The 25,546-nt window shown below is 40.7% G+C and overlaps 2 protein-coding genes across 3 annotated transcripts; both read left to right on the top strand.

Annotated features, from left to right (window-relative positions):
• The first annotated feature begins 610 nt into the window (after positions 1-610).
• LOC137130513 (alpha-synuclein-like) lies at positions 611-14,369 on the top strand. 2 transcript variants are annotated; one of them, XR_010914858.1, is made up of 8 exons: positions 626-907; positions 4,481-4,522; positions 4,657-4,784; positions 6,746-6,814; positions 7,302-8,861; positions 11,796-12,066; positions 13,170-13,383; positions 13,929-14,369. XR_010914858.1 is itself a non-coding variant. In XM_067510791.1 (4 exons), exons 1-4 carry the CDS (start codon positions 787-789, stop codon positions 5,357-5,359), a joined length of 345 nt encoding a protein of 114 aa, XP_067366892.1. In that variant the 5' UTR covers positions 611-786; the 3' UTR covers positions 5,360-6,712. The 2 variants fall into 2 exon arrangements, 1 of the variants encoding a protein (XP_067366892.1); XM_067510791.1 differs by lacking the exons at positions 6,746-6,814; positions 7,302-8,861; positions 11,796-12,066; positions 13,170-13,383; positions 13,929-14,369 and adding an exon at positions 5,306-6,712 and having other exon boundaries at positions 611-907.
• Positions 14,370-18,992: 4,623 nt separating this feature from the next.
• On the top strand, positions 18,993-24,136 carry prph2b (peripherin 2b (retinal degeneration, slow)). Its single transcript, XM_067481986.1, has 3 exons — positions 18,993-19,605; positions 21,190-21,436; positions 22,872-24,136. The coding sequence occupies exons 1-3, from the start codon at positions 19,025-19,027 to the stop codon at positions 23,073-23,075; spliced, it is 1,032 nt and encodes a 343-aa protein (XP_067338087.1). The 5' UTR covers positions 18,993-19,024; the 3' UTR covers positions 23,076-24,136.
• The last annotated feature ends 1,410 nt before the right edge of the window (positions 24,137-25,546 follow it).

The raw sequence follows: 25,546 nt of genomic DNA, 5'->3' as shown, positions 1-25,546 counted from the left end.
TCAATTATGTTGTCTTGCATTAAAATTTTCACTGCCCACCGTGGTCTTAATTGTCCTTTTGCTTTTCAGGTCACATTCTGGTACTGCAAGAAATTAGCCCTTTGCAGCCTAAAATTATTTCCTCTCTAAATTCTAACAAAAAGAAGGTGTTTAAACCGCAGCGAAAAAGGAGTGACTACACACTGGGCTGTTTTTATGAATGTGATTAATTTTGTGACTAGTGGTCGAACCAAGTTCAGCCAGGGTCAGTAAGTGACTAATTAAATAATTCACAGTCTTGGTTGAGAGGCACAACAAAGAGAATAGCTGTACTAAACACGCTCTGTGTCGGAACACAATTTTCTTAGAATCACTGATCACTGATCTGTCTGAACACAATTTTCTTAGAATCACTGATCTGTTAATGATTCATGATGTTCATAGAGGCAATGCAGGTTTTCCTCCAGATTCATTGTGAAGGATCCTTTAGCTTCCTCCTCTCTTCCTCTCTTTCAGAAATGTCTTTTTCTTGTCCTCTCAACGCCACTTTTCTCTCTTTCCTCTGTTTCCAGGACAAGCTACTCCAATTCATTACACTCTCTCCCTCCCTCTCTGGTAGGAGTTCTCTCTTTCTCTCTCTCTCTCTCTCTCTCCACCCTCTCTTTCATCCATTAGCAGGAAGACCAGATCGCCTGCATATGAGAAGAGAAGGGACGACCGAGGCAGACAGAGCAGAAGAAAAGCAGAGAGAAAACAACCCAGAAAGAAGAACAGAAGTTAGACAAAGAGCTGAGCAGGGGAAGCATCATGGACTTCATGAAGAAGGGATTCTCCATGGCGAAGGATGGAGTGGTGGCCGCCGCAGAGAAGACGAAGGCTGGTGTGGAGGAGGCTGCTGCCAAGACCAAGGAGGGGGTCATCTATGTTGGTGAGAGGATGGATGATAAAATGGAAAGTGAAATTAGAAACTGTTATTAATTTTCTTAAGGTGAGTAATTTTGTGGTGGGAATGAAAACAAACTGAGGAACAAGAAAAGGCTGAGGGGGGAAAAAAGGACAGAGACATACAGGAAGTCAGAGGTGGAGGACAAGAGGCTGAATCCTGACCATCAAAAGCAGAAGAGAGACAAGGGACCTGGAGGAAAAGTACAATGTAATAATGTAGGAATGAGAGAGAAGGAATGATAGAAGATGGAGAGATGAAGGATTGAAGACATTAAAAAGAAAAGCTTAATTCACACTTCAAGTTCTCGAGTTGTGACATGTTTCATGATGCAGAGATGGGTGGAGGAAGAGAGACATTAAATGACTGGAAGGACAGAGAGGTGGAGGATAAAAAGCTGAGTCTTAAAATATTAAAATCAGAAAAAGAAAGAGAGAAGAGGAGGAGTAATTCATCATGACACTGCATTAAATGTGAAGATGTAGAAGTATTTTTGTACCAGGGAGGAGGGAGGAATGGGTCGATGGAGAGAGGGGCGGAAGGACAAAGGAAGAGGTGGAGGTTAAGGATGAGATTTACTTAGAAGTACATTTACTTAGAACTACCAACATCAGAATTTTGACACGTTTGGTGAAAACTGAACAAGAGAGGAGTGAAATTTAACAACCAGCTAAGGGAGAAGGAGAGCGATAAATTGAGGACAAGAACCTGAATGAAAAGGCTATGGAAGTCCATTTAAAACAGGAAAGAGGGAGGAATGAATGAAGTGATGAAGGGAGGGAGAGGACATTAAGATGCACTTGTGTGTATTATCATTATAAGTATTATTATTGGTACTTAAGAACATGAAACAGTTTGAGAACAACATCAAAACCAGAAATGCTCCCATAATTAAAAAAATCCAAAATTCAAACCTTCTGATCTTAAAATACTTTCTCAGGTTAACGATGAAACAGGTTCAACCCGTATCCCACACAGCAGTTTAAGGGCCACCATCTTTGTTTTGATTCAGAAACAAACTCTTTTCAATAATTGAATGGACTGAATATTTTATCATCCAGATGGTTGGAAGAGTCTTGGTGGATTCTAGAGACACAATCAGAACCACTGCATGAGAAGCTACAAGCAAACACACAATACAACACTGATCTTTGTCACTTCACACAGGTTTTAAATCAATTCACAATATAGAGTTCAAAGAGGTCCCACCTTCCTCTGCTACGTCAGGTTAGCAAACCTGCATCCACCCCATCCTGCTTCCTGCTGTCTCATGTTAGCAGGCAGCTAATAAGCTAATAAGCTTAGCCGCCAAAATTGTTGTCTCAGTAACACGCCAGCCAGCTCGAGTTAACTCAACTCTCCACAATGTCTGCACCACTCATTCACCTGCAATTCTTTAGCCTCCGCCCCTTTTACACCTGACTCAGTTAACACAGTAAGCGCTGTCACAGGGTCTGTTTACCTGTAGACCCTTATTCTATTTTACTATATTACATAAAATTTAATCATCAAAGCAGCAAAACCAAACTCTACAATATTATTTAGAATTTAAAAGTATGACAGTTTTCTCTGAAGTGAACATTTGCTCAATAAAGGAGGAACGGATGGGCTGATAACGCCTCATGGATTCTTAGCCTCAGCCAGTTGTGACAGCTTTGTTTTGATTGGAGGAGGGAGCTGTCAATCACAGCTGACCAGTTATTAGCAAGAAACCAGAGGAAAATAAAGGGAGGTGTTCACGAACAGAATAATGTTTTCAGATTTTCTCAGGTTCTGTACTTTTATAAATGAGGTTCAAACCAAAGTTTAGAGACATGTGGAATTAAATGCTCACATTAGTCGGCTACTTATGGATTAGGGTTTGTTCATTATGTCGTTTTGGAGGCTGTGGCTTCTGTTGATGTTGAGCCGTGCTGCATCTGTTATCCATCCTCGCTGATTTACCTGGGGTGGACAAAAGACTCTAAATAATAATATAATATTTAATTTTAATTTATATTGATTTTTTCATAATGCACAAAAATTGTTTGCCTCACATTTGCACATTTTGCTGCTGTGACATGGACATTTTCCCACTGTGGGACGAACAAAGGTTGATCTTGTCATATAAATCAACTATAAATTAGAACTTTACTGTATTCTACTGTGCCATCAGTAAGTTCATTAATTTCCTACTTGTCAAATTACCAAAGATGACAGCATCAGACATTTATGTGGAAACAATTTTTCATCACACTGATCCCTCAGTTATGACAGTGAGGACCTTTAACCCTGTTGTGTCTTAAACATGCCAGAATTCAGTAGGAAAAGAAGCAGCATCACATTATTTCAGTTAAACCTCAGCAGCTCAGTTCAGTTTAATGGGTTATTCTGTTACCAGAGGAGCTGATCTTGGATGCAAAGTATTTATTGATTTTTTTGTCTATTGTGACTGCAGTGATCCACAGAATCCATTAGAGGAGATAAAAACTGCAGCCTCATTTATTATGCATCATATATGTTTATATATCATATATCCTCTTCCTGTAACAGCATCAGTCCCACATGGAAACAGCTGCTGTGTGTCTGTGCTCAAAGATGTTTTCAGACTGTTTTTACTCAGACAAAGACTCAGTTCAGTCACATGGGTCACATGCCTGACCAGCCAAATGGGTGAAACATTACTCTGGATCTGAGTCTGGGGCAAAGAACAATAATGACAACGTGGCTACTGCAGCTCCTCAGATGCTGGAGAACCACAGTGGTGCAAAGTACTTAGGTATTTTAAGTTATTTTTACAGTTATGAAAGAAAACTACTTTTTTAATAGTTCAGGAATTATATGTCAAGTCTACTTGCTGAATTTCCAGAGCTTAAAAAACATGGATGATATGCTGTTGCCAGATATGAGCTGTCCAATCAGAGCCTGGTAAAATCACCTGGGCTCCATGCAGGCGTTTGTGTGCTAGGTGTGTATCTGTAAACTGGGTGAAATGAATTAATCATCCACAAAGCAGCTGAACTGCCTTTGTCTCTGCAAAGGGAACCAGGTCAGATCCAGATCCACACTGCTCCAAAAGCTGCTGCTGAACCTGCACTGCCCTCAACTGCAAGTGTACAGCCATTTATTTTACTCAGAGCAGTAAAAAATACAAGTTTTCTTAACAGGAATTTATTCAATATAGGAATCTCATCACACCTGGTCCAAACGTCCATTTGGACTCATGGATGAACTGATTACAATATGAGTGTGGACAGACGTGTTAGCTGAAGTTTGACTGGCTCATGGAGGCAAACAACCATTAATGTTAATTCTAGTTTTAAGATCTAAGCTTCAATCTGCTGTCAAACTAAGCCGTGGACATGGTTTTATGTGTCAATTCTTTAGTTTGTGTCAACATTCAAACAGGAGCAGATCAGAAAGCAGGAAATACTGAGATATGACTGATTGTGTGCCTCTCTAAGCTGCAGACACTATTTTATTACCAGTAGTAGATGATGTGGATACTAAAGTCTGAACAGTCCAGAGATGCTCTGTAGATTCTTTCTCAGTGACCATGAGTTTTTTCTGATTTTCTAGGAAGTAAGACGATGGAGGGAGTGGTGACAGGTGTGAACACAGGTAAACTCACTGCTCTCTTCTACACATTTACAAAGGGGATGTCTGTCCTCTGTGTCCCTGAAGCATTGGCTTGGTAAATGTGTTGATGTTAGTTAGGTCAGCAACATGTACACATCCTGTTTCCTGTCACCCAGTTGCCCAAAGGACAACCGAACAGGCTAACGTGGCTGGCGAAACCCTTGTTACCGGAGCCAATGAGGTCTCCCAGGCAACGGTGGAGGGGGTGGAGGCTGCAGCAGTGGCTAGTGGCTTCATCAGCACAGTGAGTGACTTTAGTGTTTTTATTGTTCAATTCTCTAAAGAAGGATTGTTGCATATTTAGCAGTGGTTCATCATGTTTTTTTGTTTAATTTACATTTGAGCTCAAGTCTTTGCATTTGTTTCGACAAAAAGAGTAAAACAAAGCTAATTTGCACAAATTTTCATCATTTTAACATTATTTTTATACACACACTCTCTCTTTATATTTATATATGTATACATATTATATATTAATATTACTAATAAAAATGTCTTTTTAGTTCCACACATTGTGTTTTGTGTTACACTTTGTACACCTGAGCATGCTGGCCCAAAAATAAATATGGATGTAACATTGTTTGTTCCCAACCTTTTTTTCTGCACAAAATTAATTCTCATTTTCTCTCCTGTATATCTAGTAAGTTATAAACTTACCACTTTTTTGTGCACAAAGATTACAGTTATTTGATAATGAATATTAGTCTGACTTGTGTTGATTATGTTCAATTTTGGTGTTTTTCATCCTCAAATCTGTGGGAGCAGGAGGCACTACCAGCAGCTGAGGAGGTGCCTGATTGGTTGGGACTGAGTGACTGAATGACTGACTGACTGCACATTGGCTGAATCGACTTAATGATAAATTTTACACCTCACACCTTCAGATAAATGTTCTGCTGCTTTGTCGGCTTCATTTCCAGGAAATAACTTACCAACCATGTCAGACCCTAGAACTACAAGCATCTGCTCCACTCCAACAGTTTTAGCTACTTAACATTTAGAATAAACACAGTGTTATGGTTAAATCTGTCGTTTCCAAAGATTTTGTCTTTTTACTGAAAAACTGCCTGTTGTTTGTTGGTGGTTAGCTGCTCCACAGACAATCTCCCTCCCAGACTTTAGATTTAGGGGAATGTTGGCTAACGATTAATATTTTACATAAGTTAATTTAGTTTTGTCCCCTTCTACTCAGCTCTTGTATAATGTTTCATCAGATGACCCCTCAGCTTTATCCTGATCCCACAGTCACCAACCTAAATTTAATAACTCCAGCTAGTTAAACCAACATACACTATAACTACTATGAAATTGAGTAAATTGAGTAAAATCCTTAAAAACTGTCACATCAGTTTTAAATGCGTAAAGTAACATTCTTTAGTCTTATGGGACACTTTTAGTATATTTTGTTGATAACACTTGTACATTTACTCATGTAGAATTTTAAAAACAGGATGTGTACTGCAGTAATTTGAAACTATTGTAGTAGTAGTAGTTCTTTAGCTGTAGTTGGATTAGGACAAAAAGGGACCCAGGCAAAGTCAGGAAATAGCTCACACAACCAAAAGTCTTTGTTGCCATTTGTGTCTTTAGTTTCTCTGTCAAAATTGTTTGTCCAGGCCTGGTAAACCCTCTCACCAATTTGTCCACTATAACAGACATGTCCTATAGACAGACACACACACACACACACACATATACACACACATTCAGCCCTTTAAGGCTAAAATATTTACCAGCCCAATGAGAAAACTCTAGTCTCTGCTCTACCAACTAACAAGAGCTTCACCTCTGGCTTCTTCTCTCAGCTAAACACAGCCTCCTGCTGTACAAAACTACACATCTCCCACATCAGCTGACAGTGAGATGCAGGATTAGAAATAAGTATATTCAGAGAGTTCCCACTGGGACCTGTTAGTGTAAATCCAGAATCATAATTCATAAAAAAGACAATGTGCTGAAAACGGAATAAACAGTGAAATGTTGGTCACAGAGTTTAATGATTATGTGTATTTTACCAACCTGTGACTGGATCAGACCACAGCTCTAATGTGGGGAAACTAAAGGGAATACATCATATATGTCTGTAAGTAGTTTCTGTCAGTCAGACCAGCTGCAGCATGTTAGCTAGCTTAGGGTGACATGTAAAGCTATATGGGGAAGAACTGATGGAGCTGGTCCTGAAAGCTTTGCTCTGTGTCTCCTCAGAGTGAGCGCCCTGCAAAAACCCAGGCAGGAGGAGAAGATGTGAAACAGGTGGAACAAGTGGAACAGTAGGTAAGGATTGTTTTATCACACAAGGCTGTTGGGGACTGTTTTCAGCAGTGGATATCCTCTTCCTGTCCCTTGGTCATTTAGTCAGTCTGTGTTGTAGGATATAGAAAATATTCTTCATTTTGAAAGATGGGAACACATTATATTACAGGACCAGGATTCATTTGTTGAAAGTTCCTGAGAAAGAAACAGACAATTTAGTGCTTGTCAGAGAGCAGTAAGAGACATTTGTGTTTTACTTAGTTGAGTTTCCTCAGCCAGACTCAGGACACAATTTAGCTCTCAGGCTGCTCCATCACTCTCTGTTATAGCTGAGATTAAAGTCATATGGTCTTGTTCTTTCCATCATTTATTGGAAACAAGTGAGAATATGGTGTTTGACTGGACAATAAATGTGATCCCAGACATATAAAACCACTTTTTTGGACAGATGTTTTATCTACATGTCCTGTTTAAATCTTTAACTATCCTTCTTCTCTCTCTCTCTCAGGCTCTTTGTTCAAGTCCAAAGCTGCAGAGAAGAGGAAGCTTCTCTTTTAGCTGTGGCTCAGCCCTTTGACCTCTGACCTTTGCTAAATCAATATTGTCTGCTGTGTGTAACATCACCTCATTAACCATCCTCCCTCCTGTTGCCATAGTTACACTGCCTCCACCTGCTAGTTTGTAAAACTCAGCTCCATGACATCAGGTGTGTAGGTGTGCAGGCTGATTAGTCAGTGTGACATTACATGTGACAGGTGTGTCCCTGTGTTACCCCGTCCCCTGTCAGACAGGTGTCTGAAGCTTTAAATGAATGCATGTGGCAGTGCACTAATCTCACAGTTGGTGTCTGAGAGTATTTGAGCTGCAGACCCAACTTCTTCTTTTATAGATATAATACTGTGAAATAAAGAGGAGTTTGAATCCACCTCTGCTCTTTGTGTTTCCTTCAGTAAACACCTGTACAATGAGCTGCAGGTAAAACCCAGTTCCTCCTGTCCATGATTTTTAAAAGATCTCAGCTGCATCTTTCCAGAAAAATCCACATACAGTGTCATTTAATTTACTGTTGTTATGCCCGTCTAGGGAGTAGGAGTGCGACATACAAGGACAAATAAGGCTAAATAATCAAGAATCCAAATTGTGCAATTAAGTGTGTGATTTATTTCTACAACAAAGAGAATGTGATACAAAAGCAGCACTATAACTCAGGGTGAACCAAGGCCAAAACAACCAGCAAAGAATCTAGTTCCCAAAGAAAGTGCTAGCTAACAAACAAAAGAGTTGGGAGGTCGAGGACAGAGAACAGGTGCTGCTGCCAGAGAAGCCAGCTAGTGGTGGGAAAAAGACTTTTCAAACTCCAGGAAGTGCACAATGGACCAATCAGCTCCCAGTACTGCCCCCCAATCCAGCCAATCAGACAGGGCTTCTACAGCTCCGACACACACATCCACACAAACAAAGAGTACTCACTCTCTCTCAAAAACATTCACACAAAACACAACTTAAAAGGAACAAAGACATAGGGCCAGGACTGTAACACTATTCTTTTTGTTATATCTGTGTCTGCACATGTAAGATTAAAACATCTTCCTGATTATTTTGTCCACATTCTGTGATTAACAGGCCTTAGTTCATACTAAACCACAGCAGAAATACATGAATTACTACAATACTGTCAACTGTAGTTTAAATTGTATTAACCCTGTACTACACACTGTCCCACACTAATGTGTTTGTTCCTCACTTGTTAGTGAGTGTGGACAGAAGCTTGTTCCCAGTGCCTTGATGTAAATGTAATATTCATACAGCAGCATCATCTTTTCTGTCAGGACGTTGGCTGGAGAAACTGGGTCACACTGATTTATTTACACGCTCTCTGCATTGGCAGCCTCCTCTGCTCTGCGCCTGCGCCTGATCCTTTCTCTACAAACAACAGGATGCATATGATATAGGACAGGACAAAAACTGAGCTGAGTTCAAGTACATATACATACATACCAATCTCATCTGTCGTGGCACAAAGCAGGACCATGATCAGTGAGCGGGCGAACAGATGAAGAACATTCAGGTACAAAATTAACTTTAAAACACAAGCGTGTTAATGTGGGATAAAGGCGGGAAACAGAACTCAACTCTGCTACTGCTTTTTTCACCAGTGATTTCTGTCTCCAGCTGAACAAATGTCCTGATGCTGTGTTCACTGCTGCTGCCTGATCCTGGTCTCTGAATGAAACAAAGGGTGGTAGAGCCACAATCTTAGAAACCTTTAGTCTGTTGTCACGTTCTGTGGAAACTGGCAGCACAGTCACATTTCTAACAGGTGACACCTTAGACTCACCTGAACCTGAGCTTCAGTGGACAAAACTCTTTGTACAAAGGACTTAACACTTTGGCTTCTGACCCTGGAAGAGTTCAGAGCCTGAAAGATAACAGGACCCAACTTGTTGTTTCTAGATCCACAAACTTTCTTATTATTTCCAGGTTTACAGCTTCAGACTTTTGGATGTGTGTGAGTGTATTATTAGTTTCCTGCTGTGTTATCTCACTTCTGCCATCATGTGGTTAAATGTGGTTTTACAAACTCTGCACACTTACACACGTCAAAATCAGGACGTCACACAGTTAAGCACAGCAGTAAATGTACTTAATTTTCAATGACTGTGTTTGTCCAAAGCCATGAAATCTGATGAATTATCAGGTTTGTTTTGTAAAAAGTGCTGCCAGTTGTTTGTTTCTGACATTTTCCTGGATAAAACCTTTACATCACACGCTGTGCAGCACAGTTGGACATGTCCTGATGTTACAAAGTCTCTACTATGGTTTCTTTGAGAGGTCAGAACGCTGCAGAGACAAAACACGAGCAAATCAGTACAACAGCTTCAGCTATTTTTCAACAAAAATTACTTTGGGAAGATAAAAAAACACAAGCAAATAAACACGATGCAAACAGACGAACATGTCAAAAGAAACTAAATAAAAGTTCAGGAAGTTTACACAGTTTAAACTATTTGAAGACTGAAATAAACAGGAAGAGTTTGTGCTGTCCTAACTACACATTAGGACAGAGCTGGGATTTGAATCCATGATCTCCTGTTTAGCAGACTTTACACTGAAACCCTCTGACTCTCTAACTGAGCTGTGTTGTAATGTGAGAAGCACTGATGATGTGCAGTGTCAGTGTTGTGTATCGGATTCTAGCAAACAAACCTTGTTATTATCCAGTAAACAGGTTCAGCCTCCTGTCATTGAAACTGATGCAGCCTCACCTAACAGAAAGTATGTGCGTGTGAGCCATGAATGAAAAATAAAACTTACTCCTACTGCTGTAGCTGTTAATCCATGTGAACATGATGCAGGATATAAGTTACTTTAAACGTGGTTTTGTTTATACTCTTAAATGCTTATGAATTTGTGTTAAATATACTGCATGTCTGCCTTAATATGTGGTCATTCTATAGAAACACTTCTGACTCTTCTGGAATCACTGCAGGATGCAAAAGCTGCAGCTCATTCTTCAGTCTTAATCCTACTTGATCGGAAAACACTGAACACTGAACCACCAATTCCTCCACACTCTCTGACTTGGGCATCTGTGGTACAGCTCTGGCCTGACATCAGGTCTTGATGTTCCACTTGATTCAGTTCTTGGTTCTCTCCTTTTTTCAAACTTTAGCTCATCTCTGGGTTCTATAATCAGCTAACACAGCTTTTTCTGTCATTGTTATGTTGATGACACCCAGCTCTCCTTTACATTTCTGTCCATTTCTCTGGCAACCCCTCTTGGATAAAAGTGACATCTTGAGCGCAATCTCCCCAAGACAGAAGTTCAAGTCTTCCCAGCCAGATCTTCAATACAAAACAACATCAGCATCGACTCTTCAGTGATTGTCCCACTAAGCCTGACAGAAATCTGAACTGAACTTTTTTGCCCACATCTCCTGTGTCTCTCAGGGAGCGTATTTTCCCTCTACAACATCAGAAACATCAGACCCTACAGTTCTAAACATGAAACCCAACTCCTCCTTGTGCAGTCACTGGTCACATCTCATCTCAAATATTAATTTATCCTGCTGATGGACTTAGAGTCTAAGAACTAAGAAGATAAATACAAACATTATCACTTACTGCTGGACCACAATTTACAGAGGCTCAGTGTCCTAATAGATAAAGAATCCACCTCTGGACCTGGGGGCTGTAGGTTCAAGTCCAACCTTTTTTTTTTCCCCAAAGAAATGGGACATGCAAACTGTATAACCTTGTCTGCTTCGCTGCTTCGCTGCTTCTCGTCCATTTTGCCCTCTACACCATCTGAGCATTCAACTCAAATCCTCCTCAGGCAAAGCTGAAAACTGATGCTAGGCAAAGGGACATCTGGACCTCTGCCATTACAGCCTGATAGAAAATAGATGGAGTGGAAAAATTCAGTGGTACATAATTTCTTCTCAACGTCATTAGAATGACTTTCTCATGGATGATAAAGAAACCATGGGACTTTATCCCACTACCTGTACGATCCCTCACTTCCATCACTTTAGGTCTAGAGAAATATTCTGGGTGTTTCTGGGTGGGACCTGTTAAACCCATGAACCACACCTGTCTCAGAGGTGTCCAGACCTGTCTCAGCTAGCAAGACCTGCTCCTGATCCTCCTGAGACCCACCATTAACAGTCAGAACATGAACTGCAGAGACGAAATAGTTTTGTGTGAACAACATAAGAACTCATTTATATTTAAACCTGGACAGCGACTCAAACATAGAGGACTTGTGTGTCATCAGCAACGAGCAGTGCCGATTACCCGGGCCGTCCCAGTGGTTTGAGCCTTTATATGAATGTGAATAAGAATAATAAAAGTGAATGTTGTGTTGAGTCACGAAGGGTTATATTAAAATTCTTCGAAAGGGAGGAGGACCGGTCCAGGAAGTGGTAGAACCTGTAGTCATTACTGAGGGCTTCAGGTCATCACTAAACTGCAGATTGTGTGTTTACATGGAATATTTCAGTGTCTCTCACCCTCTGCACCTGCTGGGACTCTCATACCTGTGAGACAGGTTGGCATGAGGCTCTGCATGAGGCCCTGCAGCCAGACCTGATTCCTCGGCAGGGTGAGACAAGAGAGGCGTCACCTGCAGGACACCTGCCTCTATAAGAGCAGCCTCTTCCATCCGGGAACACAGTCCGAACTGATCACGATCACATTGATAGACATGAATAAGTTCCTGGGTGATGCGGTGGGGGCCGATGGCGTTGCAAAAATGGCTGGGAAGAAAGCGGGTGAGTGTGAACCGGACAAAAGCATTGGATTGTTTGAATTGGTGCAGAAGTTTTCAGACGCTCTTTTGTTTCTGCTAAACTGGACTTTAACAGTGTTTAACCTGCAGAAGTTTTTTTTTATTTTTTAGCAGAACATTTTCAAAGATACAGTGTTAGGATTTGATTGGGTTGAGGGTTTGTGTGGTTTCTTTTGGCTTTTTGTTGGATTTGAGTGTGTGTGAGAATCATTGTTTACTGTAAACATGAGCATTAACACAGTATTTTTGGAACATAATGAGACAATAAGGAAAACTCCACAATGATTGGATTTACGGGGGGGTCTACTGAGCTCTTGTGGAAACAAGTTCAAATTCATTTTTTTTATTAGTTTATTCTGATATAAAAATATATATATATATATTTTGGTCTGTTTTCCAACTTTAAATCATCTTTCATGTCATGAGCTTATAAACTATGAAACATGTAGTCACTTCCACTATTTGCAAAATAAACCGAATTGTTTTTTCTATCTGTAGAGAGTCTAAGACTCAGGTTGAGTCTTATGTAAAATCATGTTTTCTTAATTCCCCGCCCATCTGGTGATTCACGGATGTTAAATCAAGCGCTGATGTTTTGTTTGAAAATATCTGAGAGATGGCCTGAGGACAAAACATGTTCAGATGACTTTAACAGCTCTTAGAAAATCTAAACTGAACCATCATATCTGATATATACAGGAGTCTGTACATTCAGTCAAATAAATATTTAAACTATGAGAGGACTCTAGAATAATTTAAATAGTGCAGATCAAAATTACCGCTCAGCTCAGGAGTAAAATCTATCGGAGAACGTTGGAAAAAGGTCATAATATTGATAATATTGATACAAGAAATAGAACATGAGCTCTTAATTCAGTGGAATAAAGTTTTCTGTCCCATTTTGATTCTGTGAGTCCGTCCTTTTCATAATCATGAGCTGGTCCATTACAATTGTGAACACAGTCTCCAAATGTATTCACGCTTAAGTAAAAACCACTACACCTCTTCTGTGAAACTGGTCTGTCAGGTGTCAGGTTTAGCTGGCCGCAGTCACACCCAAACCAAACATTGGTGTCTCTCCTGCAGCTACTTTGGTGGAGGACACGGTGAAGACTGCCATGGGTGGAAAGAAGAAAGACGATAAGAAGCAGGAGGGAGGAGGAGGAGAAGCAGGAGCAGGAGGAGGAGGAGGAGGAGGATTTGGAGTAGATGACGCCCTTTCACTTGTCACTGGAAAAAAAGAAGGCGGCAAGGGAGGTTTCAATATTGGAGACGTCCTCAAGTAGGATGGAGACAGAAGGTGAGTCCTCCTCAGCAGCAGCTGGTGGTCCTGGTCTTGTTTTCATTTCCGTGATTCAGCTGATCTACAGAATCTTAGACAGTGACAAAGCCTCATTTTTGCTTGTTCTTCTGTCCACCAACTGATCCAGAAACTGTTTTAGCTCTATTCCTGTTAGCAGCTGAGCTAATTGTTTATTTTCTCTCAGCCTTGAACAAAATGAACCAAACACCGGCAGGTGAGAGTAAAAAGAAGGTGAACAACTGGTTCCGCACCATCTGGCTACTGCCCAGCAGTCGTAGCAGGTTGTAGTGAGCTCTCAGGGTACATAGCGGGCTGTACAGGCCCATTGCCACTGGCCTCACACGTGCAGGTGGATTTCACCTTGAAAAAGCCCATTAGTCCAGTTTGTAGGTGGAAATGTTAATCAGGGCAAATGTGAGGATAAGGGACAGTTTGGATGAGGAAAGCTCAGGTAAACAATATAAAGAGTGACATTGGTGCCATGTTTCATAAAAAACAGCTCTTAGTAATGTTGTCCTGTCTTTTTCTGTCCCTTCTCTCAGAGATGGATGAGGTGACAGCTGTTGAGACCTCTTCAAACAGAAAACCTGCAGACCATATCCAGAAAACCTGATTCTGACACAAACCAACTTTGAACAGGCACTTTAATCTGTACTTTATTTTATCTGTACCCACAAAACCTTTAAAGTCTCTATGCTTGGACTAATGTCACCAGGACACAAGCTTTCAAATCATTATCTGAAACAACTGAACAGTAATTTTTAACACATTCGAAATCAAATACTTTGGAACTCCACTGTAAATCCTTTCTTGTCTTGGGATGGAGAATGTTGATGCTTTTTGAATTATAATCACACATTTATCTCTGTTAACAGTTTGATGCCATCTGTCATTCTTCTTTCACTGTATATTCCAGCTTCTGATTTGACAACATGAGAAATAATAAACATAAGATATAATAAAATTATGTCTAAGATGTCACAGTTACAGTGAATTGTTGTTCTTTAAATGACATCATCACAGTTGCTCTGGTTAAACTATATTTTTATAATGATTAGAAAGAAACCGTTACAGAGACCTGTGCATCTTCTGGAAGGAATTAGAAAGTTTAGAATTTCTGTAAAATGTAAACGGGCCGATTTGCCTGGCTGTTCAGACAGTAGAACATAACAGTAAAGCAACACAACCCCGACAGGAAAGCGACGTATCAACGTAGTGCAGACATGGTGAAAAGAGCATAATTTTGTCATTTCAAACTTTACAATGTTCAAATCACTAATAAGAGTACAAACCAAATGTCTGACCTATAGCAATAACAACCACTTTGGCTTAAGTAAATCACTGAATGAAACACATATATAGGGGTGGGGTGAAGCATATGCATAATCAATTCCAAAAATACGTCGATTTAGGTTTAAAGGTTAATTAGCATGAAAATAAAAATCTTTGTTTTCTGAAATCACCGGATAGAAATTCTTCAAGACACCACTGTGAATAAGACACCATTAGTGAATAAGAAAATTAACTCGTGGAGCAGCTTCTTCTCTGTGAGTTTGAGAAAGGATGGAGCTCTGCCAAGTGTCCCTGTTTGCAGTAGAGATGGAGCAGACAGCTCAGATAAAGTCAAAGTTACTGCTTAACTCAGCCAGACAAAATCAGTGCTCGTTCGGCTTCATAAATGAATGATCTAAGAGTAAATTATCCAAACACTCATTAAACGATCAGAAACATGCATAAAAGTGATAATTTGAGCTAAGGAGATATATACCACATTTCTTTTATTTGAATGGAACAAGCTCTTACTTTTAATTATATTTGGGAGATACGACATTTTAGTCTGTAAAACACAGATTACCAGTTAGGAAGGGGCTATTTTTGGGGGGAGGAATGGGGGTTTCATCTGTTGGAGATTTTGTGGTTCGCTGGGGCTGCAAGCCCAGCTCACATGTTCTCTTTGTAATAATAAGACAGCACCTCAATGCTCGTCTTGACTACAGTTGTGGAGTTGGCACATGTTGGTGTAAATGTCAGTAGCATGAGTACACTTTGAATTACAACTGTTCTCTGTTTCATTGTAATGAAACTGGTTTCCTGAGTTTTGACAATTTGGATCTGAATATCAGCCAGAAAGACAGATTTGGTACAGTGTGATCATTTGTGTGAGAGGTGGATGATCTCTTCCCTCACCGGGCAGAGACAGCATAGTAAAAACCTTGCTTAGGTTGATTGGGGAGCCACATTTGGAACCACTAGGACTCTTCTTAAAGTCTCTCTGCAGAGATTTGGGAGTGCCTGGCTACAGGAAAAACACCTCAGTAACACTATTAATGAGATCTTTGAGGTAGAGTAGTTAGAGAGAAGCCACAGCCTGTAATTAAAATTATACGACTCTGAGAGCAGAAGGAATGTAGTCTGATGACCTACACTTAATTTTTGTTAGCAGTGCTCTAAGTGTGATAAACACCAGGCACTGCTCATCATCTAGTTAACACAATACTTACAGTGAAGTATGGTGGTGGTTTCTCACAGCAGGTGCGGGGAGACGGGTCAAAATTGAGAATACATGAATGCAATAAAATCTCTTTATAAAATTTAAAGAACTTATTTCAGAGGGCATAAAATGAGACTGAGGAGATGGTTAACTTTTCAAGAAAAAAAAAGCTTTCTTGCACCTGATGAAATGTAAACACTTTTCTGATAGGACTTCACTTTAACGTTTAACGTCACTTTGGATAAAAGTCTGCTGAATTCAAAGCAAACAGTCAAGAAAAAATTGTCCCCGAGAGGCCTCTTTTCGTAAATGGCAAACTCTAGTATGAAAAGCTTGTAGACACTTTCTTAAGAACATTTCAAAGTGAATAACTGGCAAAGGGAATTCTACAAAATGTATATGAATGAGAATGTTTTTGTGTATTCATGAGGGAAAATGCATCATTTGTCACGGGATGTGTAATATAGTGACAAGGACCCAAGTAAGGAGATGGCAAGAGGAAGTTCAAAGTAAAGGGGACTTATTATAAGGAATAGAGGAGGGTGAACACAACTAAAAATCACTCTACAAGGAGGACAAGGATCTTACAGGCAGGATAAGTGAACAAAGTAACAAAACAAAATAAATCCAAACGTAAACTGAAATACCCAAAAAGGAGGACAACTTAGATTGGGACTGTGCCAGGGAGCAGGGAAATAGACTATATACATACAAGGGGACTGCCAGAAAAAATAGCAACTAACCCAAAGGAGTGCACACATACTTAGACAAGATACAGACTAGACAGGACAAAACGTAGTGTACACCCAGGGACCTAACAGAACCGTAACTAACAATAACACACAGGTAAAAGGATACATTAACAAGGACTAATGAAAAGAAATCTATACAGAAGCTGACAGACAAGGATAGATAATAATCAAACTAAATGTGAGGCAGGGGGAAATGAACCAATTTAGGGTGCAAGATATAAACTGATAGGTGAGGATAAACTAAGGCAACAATGTAAGAAAAGAGGAACAGACTGTCCAAAAACAGGGATCAGACAGAGCAGCAACCAAGAGCACAAACAGGGGAGATCCAGGAGCATGCAGAGCAACAAACTGGCAAAGGACTGAGGGGAAACCCAGGTTTAAAAAGACGGGGGAGCAGGTGAAACTAATCAGGACAAATGAGGTAGGTAAAGAAACCAGACAGGGACACACTCTGCACAGTTTGTTTCACTAGATGTGATAGTGACATGGTTGTATGATGAAGACAAAGTTTGACCAAAAAGTTTAATGAAAAAATGATCTGAACGCAATGCATGGCTGGATATAGGAATTAGTGACAGCACAATGGGGTTGAGAATGAGGACACCTGGTGGAAAACTCTTTCAATCACAACACATTAATGATTGAAACAGGTAGGGAAAGGAACTGGACAGATGAACAGTTAACACAATAGTTTGAACTGTGTGTTGAAACTGTGTTGCATTGACCACATTGGATTAATGTATTCTGAGGACATATGGTACTTGCAACGAGCGCATTCAGAGACAAATATGAGTTTGGTCTGAGATAAGTATATGAGTCAGATAGAGATTTAATTTGTTATTTTTCTCTTCTCCTTGTCTCATTCTCTGGTTTTATTCTGACCTGTGATCAGTACTTATACTTCACTATAGAAGTGTAATATTTCTGCCTCCTCATTTTCTCACTTTCTACCAGCTGTGCCACAGTTGCCCCAATTTAGTTATTAAATTTTTTTTTTTGAAATCTAGAGATTAGATATTTTTGTTAACCCTCAATTTTATGTTTTATAAAAACAGAAAATGTAATTATTTCATCTTGTTTAAGGCACACTTAGGATAACCACAGTCCTTTAAAGCTGTCCTCAGATTATTGCTGTCCCTCTTTTTGGCTTCAGTGGAAGTGGGAATGTTTTCTGCATTGAGGTACAGGTTCCTGATGACTCAGTGTGTGTTGGGAGTAAAACCGCAGATACTGGTCAGTGTGTGCAAGCTTCCTGTAGATTTCTATTTCTAGGTTGCCACAACTTCCATGTCTGGCCAGTCTGTTGTAATTGGTGTATTCCCTGGTGAATTTGTGTTAATGTCCATTGCATGTATGTGGCCTGTGAAAGCCTGAACCTCCTGGACCTTGATCTTTACCCAGGTGTTCTCTACATATCTGCACTAAGGGGTTGGTGCCATCCCCAGCGAGGAGTCGAGTGCTTTCTTCTCCACTTCCTCCATGTACAGGTAGGCAACAGTCTGTGACAGTGGGGAACCCATGGCACAGCCATGTTTCTGTCTGTAGAAGTCTCTGTAGGTGAAGTATGTGGCGTTTACAAACAAGTCCAGGAGGGAGCAGATCTGATACAGGTTGAGGTTGCTTCTGGTGTGTGGGGTCTTGTCTTGATAATCGGTGTGAAAACATTTGTCATTGTAGACATTTACATGTATATAGTGAGTAATTGTTTTATTTTATGGGTCAGTTTGTTAAGATCTTGAGAACACCAGCATGTGTGGGACTTCTTTTATCCGTGAACTCACCATGGATATAGATTCCAAACCCTTGGAACTAATGTCTACTGTTTCTCTTTCAGTCTCACAGAAGTTCCTGTCTCTGGTGATAGGACAGACAGCAGCATGTCAGGTCATCAGCTTTACTTCCTGTCCCTGAGACACACCTGCAGTAAGGTGGGACAGCCGAGTTTCTATAGCAGAAGAGAAATGCTGCTTGAGTTGAGAGGAAGAAGCTGCTGCTTAACATCAAACCAATTATCAGTAAGAGGGCAGATTAGAGGCAGCAGCTGATCTGCTGCTAATGGGATCAGATCTGGTCCAGGGTTTAGGATGATGTGTCGCAGCTCACTTACATTCACACCTCAACAGACTCTGTGAGGAGCCGACTGCTGAGACCACCTCACCCTTTATGTGATCATTTGGTTGTAATTTGATGGCAGACCCCCCAGCAGCATGGATTGCACTGACCAGCAGCTCGGCATAATGGGTCTGGAGCCAGGAGTCATGGTCTTGTCACTTTCAGTTGCTTTGGTCTTTGACGGGTTGAACCTCTGAAACTCAAACAGATTCTCCCAACACTTACCAAAGGAACTATTTTGTCATTGATACTCGAAGAGTTTGTTGACTGAAACATTAAAATGCCATTCATGTCAGTGAAGTTCACCCTGCAGAAGCGGGTGAAGCTGGCTCAGGGTCTGTGGATGCTGTACTGGCTCTCGGTCATTGTGGGGATACTTATCTTCAGCGTCGGCATCTTTTTCAAGATTGAGCTGCGGAAGAGAAGCGAGTTAATGGACAATAATGAGAGTCATTTGGTGCCCAACCTCTTGATCCTGATGGGCATGCTGGCCTGCGGGGCCAACGCCTTTGGGGGAAAGGTGTGCCATGACTCTCTGGACCCAATGAAGTTCGCCAAGTGGAAGCCGATGCTAAAGCCGTATCTGCTGCTGTGCTGTGGCTTCAACATACTGCTGCTGCTGACAGCACTGCTCTGCTTCCTCATGCAGTTCGCTGTTTACCTGACACTGTCTGAGGGCCTGAAGAACAGCATCAAGTTCTACAAAGACACGGACACGCCGGGACGCTGCTTCATGAAGAGGACACTGGACATGACACAGATTGAGTTTCGGTGCTGCGGCAACAACAACTTCAGAGACTGGTTTGAGGTGCAGTGGATCAGTAACCGCTACCTGGACATGAGCAATGATGAGGTTAAAGAGTAAGTACACACAAAGTCCATTCATTGGTTAGTTTAGCAGGAATCAGTCAATCAGTCAGTTATCAGTCTCTCAACATCCTCTGCAGTCTGACTCATGGTCTTAGCTTTTCTGCTTTGGTCTCAGGTTACAGTATCAAACCATCAGTCTGTTTATGTGATCCTTACATTACTCTGTACTGGGGCGACTGTGGCGCAGGAAGGTTGTCAACCAATCTCGCAGTTGTTGGTTCGATCTCTGCCTCCTCCGGTTTCGTGTTGAAGTGTCCTTGAGCAAGACACTAAACCCCAACTTAGTTGCTCCCGGTGAGCGTTGGCCAGCTGCATTACAGCTCCCCCATCGGTGTATGGGTGTGTGTGAGTGCGAATGGGTGAATAAGAAGCAGTGTAAAGCGCTTTGAGTGCCAATAGGTAGAAAAGCGCTATATAAGTGCAGAACATTTACCATTTAACTCTAATCAGCATGTTAAACTTTTTTAGTTCTTTTCTTTCTAGTGAGTCTCATTACCCAGAGTTCACGTGGAACAGAATGGATCAGCTCTTAATTTGAGAAAAATCTAATTCAAACATTTCCTCAGCAGTGTTTTGGATGTGACTCCCTCTTTAACCCCTCAAAGAGTGAGTTTAGTAAAAGGGTCAGTGGAGGATAACTGAGGGAATTAAGGAGGTAAAAGTTACCGGCTTCTACTCTCTAAGTCCATAATCTGCTAGGATCTGATTTCCACCTTGGTGCAGATTACACGCTAACATGACAAGGTTAAAGAAGATGACTAAGGCAGCGGTTAATTCTCCACCAGAAAAAAAGTGAAAACACACCTGAGATAAAATATTTTTACTTACAGAAGCTGTGAAGTCACGTATGATCAGACTCAAAAAACAGACTCTGGCAGAAGTTCTAAAGTGTGTTGCAGCCATGTTGCATGTTTCCACATGATCTTTCTGTGTTAATAAATTAAAGAGATATCACAATCTCTCTGTCAGTTACTTTCACGGCCCATCCCCTTAGAGGACCCCCCGCAAACAACAACTTTTCTCATTAATACAGTTTTATATCAAACCCCAAAGAGCTTTTTGTTCATGTGGCAAGAGTCAGATGTCTTGAAATCATCTCCCCCATCTCCTCTTCATTATTTAAATGTCCATGCTGTTCCTAGATCCACTCTCAAGACAGACAAAAGTCATCTGTACCAAGTCATCTTTTTCTGTGTTAGTCGCAGTGCTAGTTGAGGGATTACTGCAGCAGTAGACTTCAGCATTAACACACTAACCAGCTGGAATTTAATTAGTTATAACTAAATTCTGTACTGACCAAGGCTTTGGGGGTTTCCCACGATAGAACCATATACTATATATTCTGTTAAAAGTAACCAATAATGAACTATCTACACAGACTTTGTGTCTGTGTAGTAATTTGACTTTCCACATTTTAACAGTGAACTCAAACACAAGCTTTGTTCGAATCAAATTGGCTCTGGGTGTGTCCGGCCCCTGCACAAGAGCCCAGTAATCAGTTCATGTTAGTTAGAGTATATCTGACCTCTGACGTCCCTCTAGAGTTCTGAAAACATCACATCTGTCTCTCCTTAGTCGTGTCCTCAGTAATGTGGAGGGGAAGTACCTAATGGACAGTGTCCCATTCAGCTGCTGTAACCCTGGCTCTCCCCGCCCTTGCATCCAGCACCACCTGACCAACAACTCTGCTCACTACGACTACGACCATCGCACGGAGGAACTCAACATCTGGACCCGGGGCTGCCGTGAGGCACTCTTCTCCTACTACAGCAGCATGATGAACAGCATTGGAGCACTTTTCATGCTCACCCTCATCATAGAGGTAAAATCCTCCTTACCCCCCAACACACACATCCCGCTTCAGCCAGTCAGCATCCAGCCTGGGTGGTGGTTAAAACTGTAAATTGATCCACTTCTTTGTCTCTGAGAAAAAAGTGGAGACACAGACAGCAGCCAGCCTGGAAATGCTTAAGGAACCTCCAGGGTTCCCTAGCCTGACTTCTTACTGCATAGGAGACATGAATCCAAAGAAACCTGGGTTCTTCTACAAATTCCCTGTGGACACATTTTTTTACATTATTTCAGATTTTCCTGCCAGAGTTTGATGATGGGCTTGGGGCCATTAAAAGAATTAGGGTTTACAGAAAAGAACGGGAACAAAGTGTTATATAGACCTTGAACCAAAAAGTTTAAATACATGTTTATCGTGATAACATTTATGAAAACTTAGGTAAATCTAGTTTCCCCCTGTTTTTAACTAAGGATTCCGACCTCAATAGGAAAAGTTCAGGTCTTGAGCTTGAGAATTTAAAGCAGGTAATCCCATCAGCAGACCTGCAGAAAATTACTGGACATCCTAAATGCACCAGGTTAACAATGTGATCAATTAGTACTTACACTGCTCTGAAGGAAATAAAAAAAAGAAGACATAAAAGAAGATATAAAAATATAAAAATGAATTGTTTCTTTGATTTAAAGTGTAGAACCTGACCTGGTGTCTGAGGTTTGGCAAAAGCAGAAGCAATATTTGAATGTCAAGGTCATTTTTAATGTCTCCACAGAGGATGCTGTTTTAGGTTGAAGGGACTTGCATTATGGAGAATAGATCCAACCATCAAAATAAAGCACATTAAAATACATAAAAGCAGTTCAAAGGATAGAAACACACGTATGGCCACAACTATTAACTGTGTTAAAAACCCAACACATTGAGATGTTTTAACATCAGCTGATGCTTGACTGTGGACTTGAGCATGGATCCGTGGCATGTTAAGCTGCTGAGCGGTGGTCAGGCTCACCAAGGATCAGGAACTATTCTTGGGGTTAATCTCTCTGCAGCAGCAACAGCTTCGTTCTGGGCAGATCAGGATAAAGGACAGTCCCTTAGAGACAGAGGAGAATCAGTATCTGGGTCAAAACAACAAGTTTGACCTGATGATTTTAAAACTACATTATGCATTCCAATAACTGACACTTTGGATTGATGCTGGTCTCAGAGAACCACTTCAGTACTTTAATATGCTGATGATGTGCAGCTCTTCCTACATGGATACTATTTAGGATATAAGATAAACATATACAACAATGAGGAAGTCAAACTTAGGAGCACTTTCATATAAAATCTTTGTTGTTAAGTTGCATCATCTCTCTGTTCTGTTTTTCTGGTCTGAAACCTGAATGGGTTTAACGACACCATAATGATGTGATTTGATATAGTAAATAAAATTAAAATAAAAATTTTTGTGGTTGTGTGGCAGTCAGTGGACATGGCGGGCCTGAAGTACCTTAGCACGGCTCTGGAGACGATGGCCGACCCAGAAAACCCGGAGTGTGAGAGCGAGGGTTGGCTGCTTGATAAAGGCGTGAAGGAGACGTTCGCTGAGATGCTCGCCAAACTGAAGACACTGGGCAAGAAGAACCAGGTGGAGGAGGGCGGAGACGCACAGGAGGCTGCCACCTGAGACCCTCAACCATCACAAAGGACTGAGGTCCCCCCTCCCTTACACCACATCCCCTCTCTCCCCCAGAACTCTGGGAGAGAGAAAGGACAGGTCTTGTCCATGTTTTGTACATACGCCATCGTACAAGTGTTAAAATGCTCAAAGTGAACAAGTTATTTAATCTGTTATTTTCCATTCTGTAAATATGCTCAATAGAGTTTATTATCAAAAGGCAGGAGCAAAAACCTGCTGGTGTAAATAAAACATCAAGGTTGGGATTCAGACTATAGTCAAATAAGAAATTCCCCCCCTCCTCCTTAATGCTTCCTGTCAGATGGCAGTCAGTCTGTCACCATACCATCACTGATACATGGCACTGTTCTGAGCAGCTGGTAGAAGTTCATCACACACCAGCATGACAGAGACTGTTTAAGAGTGCACTGAAACACAATACACAGCTTTAAATGTATTCTTGCCAAACATGTTTGTGTTAAAACAAACATCAGTGAATTTATTGTTATTGGCTATTTTTGTGTTTAAATTTAGCTATTTATGTCTCTGTCTAGTGTCAACCAGGCTCTTCTTTTTACTGTTCCTATCTGCCTCTGACACTGTTTACTGGGCAAGAAACTAATGGCTGAACATCAGAAAAACCAGGAAGCACTCATCGCCACTGCTGGCCAGGAGTTTCATCTGTTGTTGCACCACTCCAAATATTTACAAAGGCAAATAGATGGATATAGAAGGGTAAATGCACAGGTATATACAGAGTTACAATCTACGAATTATCAAAGATAAATTAATTTTATCTTTGATGTGAACTTTTTATGTGTTCAGCTCAGAGTTCTAATTTGAATTCTTAATTTTCACATTTTTCTTATATGGTACAGTTCTTATATGGTGCTTTGATAAAGATGCCAACAACATTGTTGGGGCAGGACTTAGCCTGGCAGACCGAGCTCAGGGTTTGAACATCGTGTCGCGTCTTCTCGTTTTCTAAGTGCTGATGGTTCAGACTGACACAGGAACATTTTACTGTAAAGCTGCTGCCAAACATACACACACTTTGATGACCAGTTTCTTCTGACTACATTCATTATTCAAGAGCATCAGAGAGTGTGTGTGTTTTTTTTTTTTTGGGGGGGGGGGGGGGGTGTAAAGATCAGCTCTATAGTGATTACAGGCCAGTTTAAAGAGAAACTCAGTTTTCAGATTCAGGTTGTAATATTTGTATGTTTGTAACATGGAGAATTGTGTTTCACAAAATTGTTGTGGGTTGGCTCGTAGTCGCTCTGCTGTTTGATATAAAGAGATTATGACTGACTCCAGACTGTCTGACTCTTCTTTTAGACATCTTAGAAACAGCACACAGGTACAAACAGGTACACACTAGTATATAATGTGCACAATGAATGGGTGTATTCAGGTGTGTACACAGGTATGTGTATATTCAGATTAATGAAAAAACTTTTTTTTTTTTAGTTGAGTGTCGGTCAGATTTGTTCAAACCTAATTCATGTCACAGCCGATGGAAGACATTTTTAATCCAGATGTAGTGAGGAGCCTGAGGGCGAGAAAAACAAGTGATTCTGAACCAGCTGCAGCAGCTTGGAACTGGTTACAGTGATATTTTATGTCATGTAGTTCACACAGTTTGCAGTATTTTATAGAGTTTCCAGACCTTTGTTTTTGCACTGCTTTAATACATTTATAGTGTTTAAGGTATGTTGTTGTTTGAACTGTGTATTGGAGTATTTTGACTGTTTCCACTGTTTCTTCCAGTATTTCTTACAGTGTGCAGGTGACTATAAGCAGATGAGCAGATAATCAGCTCAGAGAAACAGATTAACTCTGTTGATGTCAGCTGAAGATGAGGACACCAGCAGTGACGCAAGGAGAGCCCAGGGGGTACTTTAAAAAACAATTTCACCGTTTTATAAAAGTTTCTGATCCTGCAAAAGAACTCAAACCAAGACAAAGCTGCAGTTAAGCCCTTGTACTCACCATAGAGCAGCAAGGTCATTGTCTAACCCGCCTGATAGAAGGCCGGATTTATGTACAGCAGGGAACAAAGAAGTTTAAATAAAACCAGACTGGGAACAAGAAAGCAGTATTTGTCAGTGCACTGAATATGTTGGTGGAGTTTTGTCCTTTTCAGTTTACCCTCCCTCATCCATGGACCTAGGCAGTTGAAGGTGTGGCAGAAATTCTGGCTTCAATTGCACTGACATTACTCAAACACATCTTTAATCATAAGATATTATCAAAGCTTTACGGAATTCAAGCATTTAGTTAATTGAATTCTGTTCATTGCTCTGTACCAGCTGTGTCCTTGCTTGGTTAATGCAGTGAACCCAAGTTTGACATCTGTGTTCAGCATAAAGTTCATGTTGCAAAGTAACAACAGCAAGAAAAGATCAACTTACCAGTGCTGTTTCTGTACTATGATGAACTCAAACAAATCCTGACTGAAAGTCTGCAAACAAATTATT

This window comes from Channa argus, chromosome 1 (genome assembly GCF_033026475.1).
Source record: "Channa argus isolate prfri chromosome 1, Channa argus male v1.0, whole genome shotgun sequence".
NCBI classification, from domain to species: Eukaryota; Metazoa; Chordata; class Actinopteri; order Anabantiformes; family Channidae; genus Channa; species Channa argus.
The sequence above is the reverse complement of the archived record's forward strand: the minus strand, read 5'-3'. Positions and strand labels throughout refer to the sequence as shown.

Bases quoted from the DNA above. Each gene is read 5' to 3' on its own strand.
- LOC137130513 (XM_067510791.1), top strand. From the start codon at position 787: ATGGACTTCATGAAGAAGGGATTCTCCATGGCGAAGGATGGAGTGGTG. The intron at 908-4,480 runs GTGAGAGGATGG...CTGATTTTCTAG, and splicing joins GGAGGGGGTCATCTATGTTG to GAAGTAAGACGATGGAGGGA. The intron at 4,523-4,656 runs GTAAACTCACTG...CCTGTCACCCAG, and splicing joins GGTGACAGGTGTGAACACAG to TTGCCCAAAGGACAACCGAA.
- prph2b (XM_067481986.1), top strand. From the start codon at position 19,025: ATGCCATTCATGTCAGTGAAGTTCACCCTGCAGAAGCGGGTGAAGCTG. The intron at 19,606-21,189 runs GTAAGTACACAC...GTCTCTCCTTAG, and splicing joins AGCAATGATGAGGTTAAAGA to TCGTGTCCTCAGTAATGTGG. The intron at 21,437-22,871 runs GTAAAATCCTCC...GTTGTGTGGCAG, and splicing joins TGCTCACCCTCATCATAGAG to TCAGTGGACATGGCGGGCCT.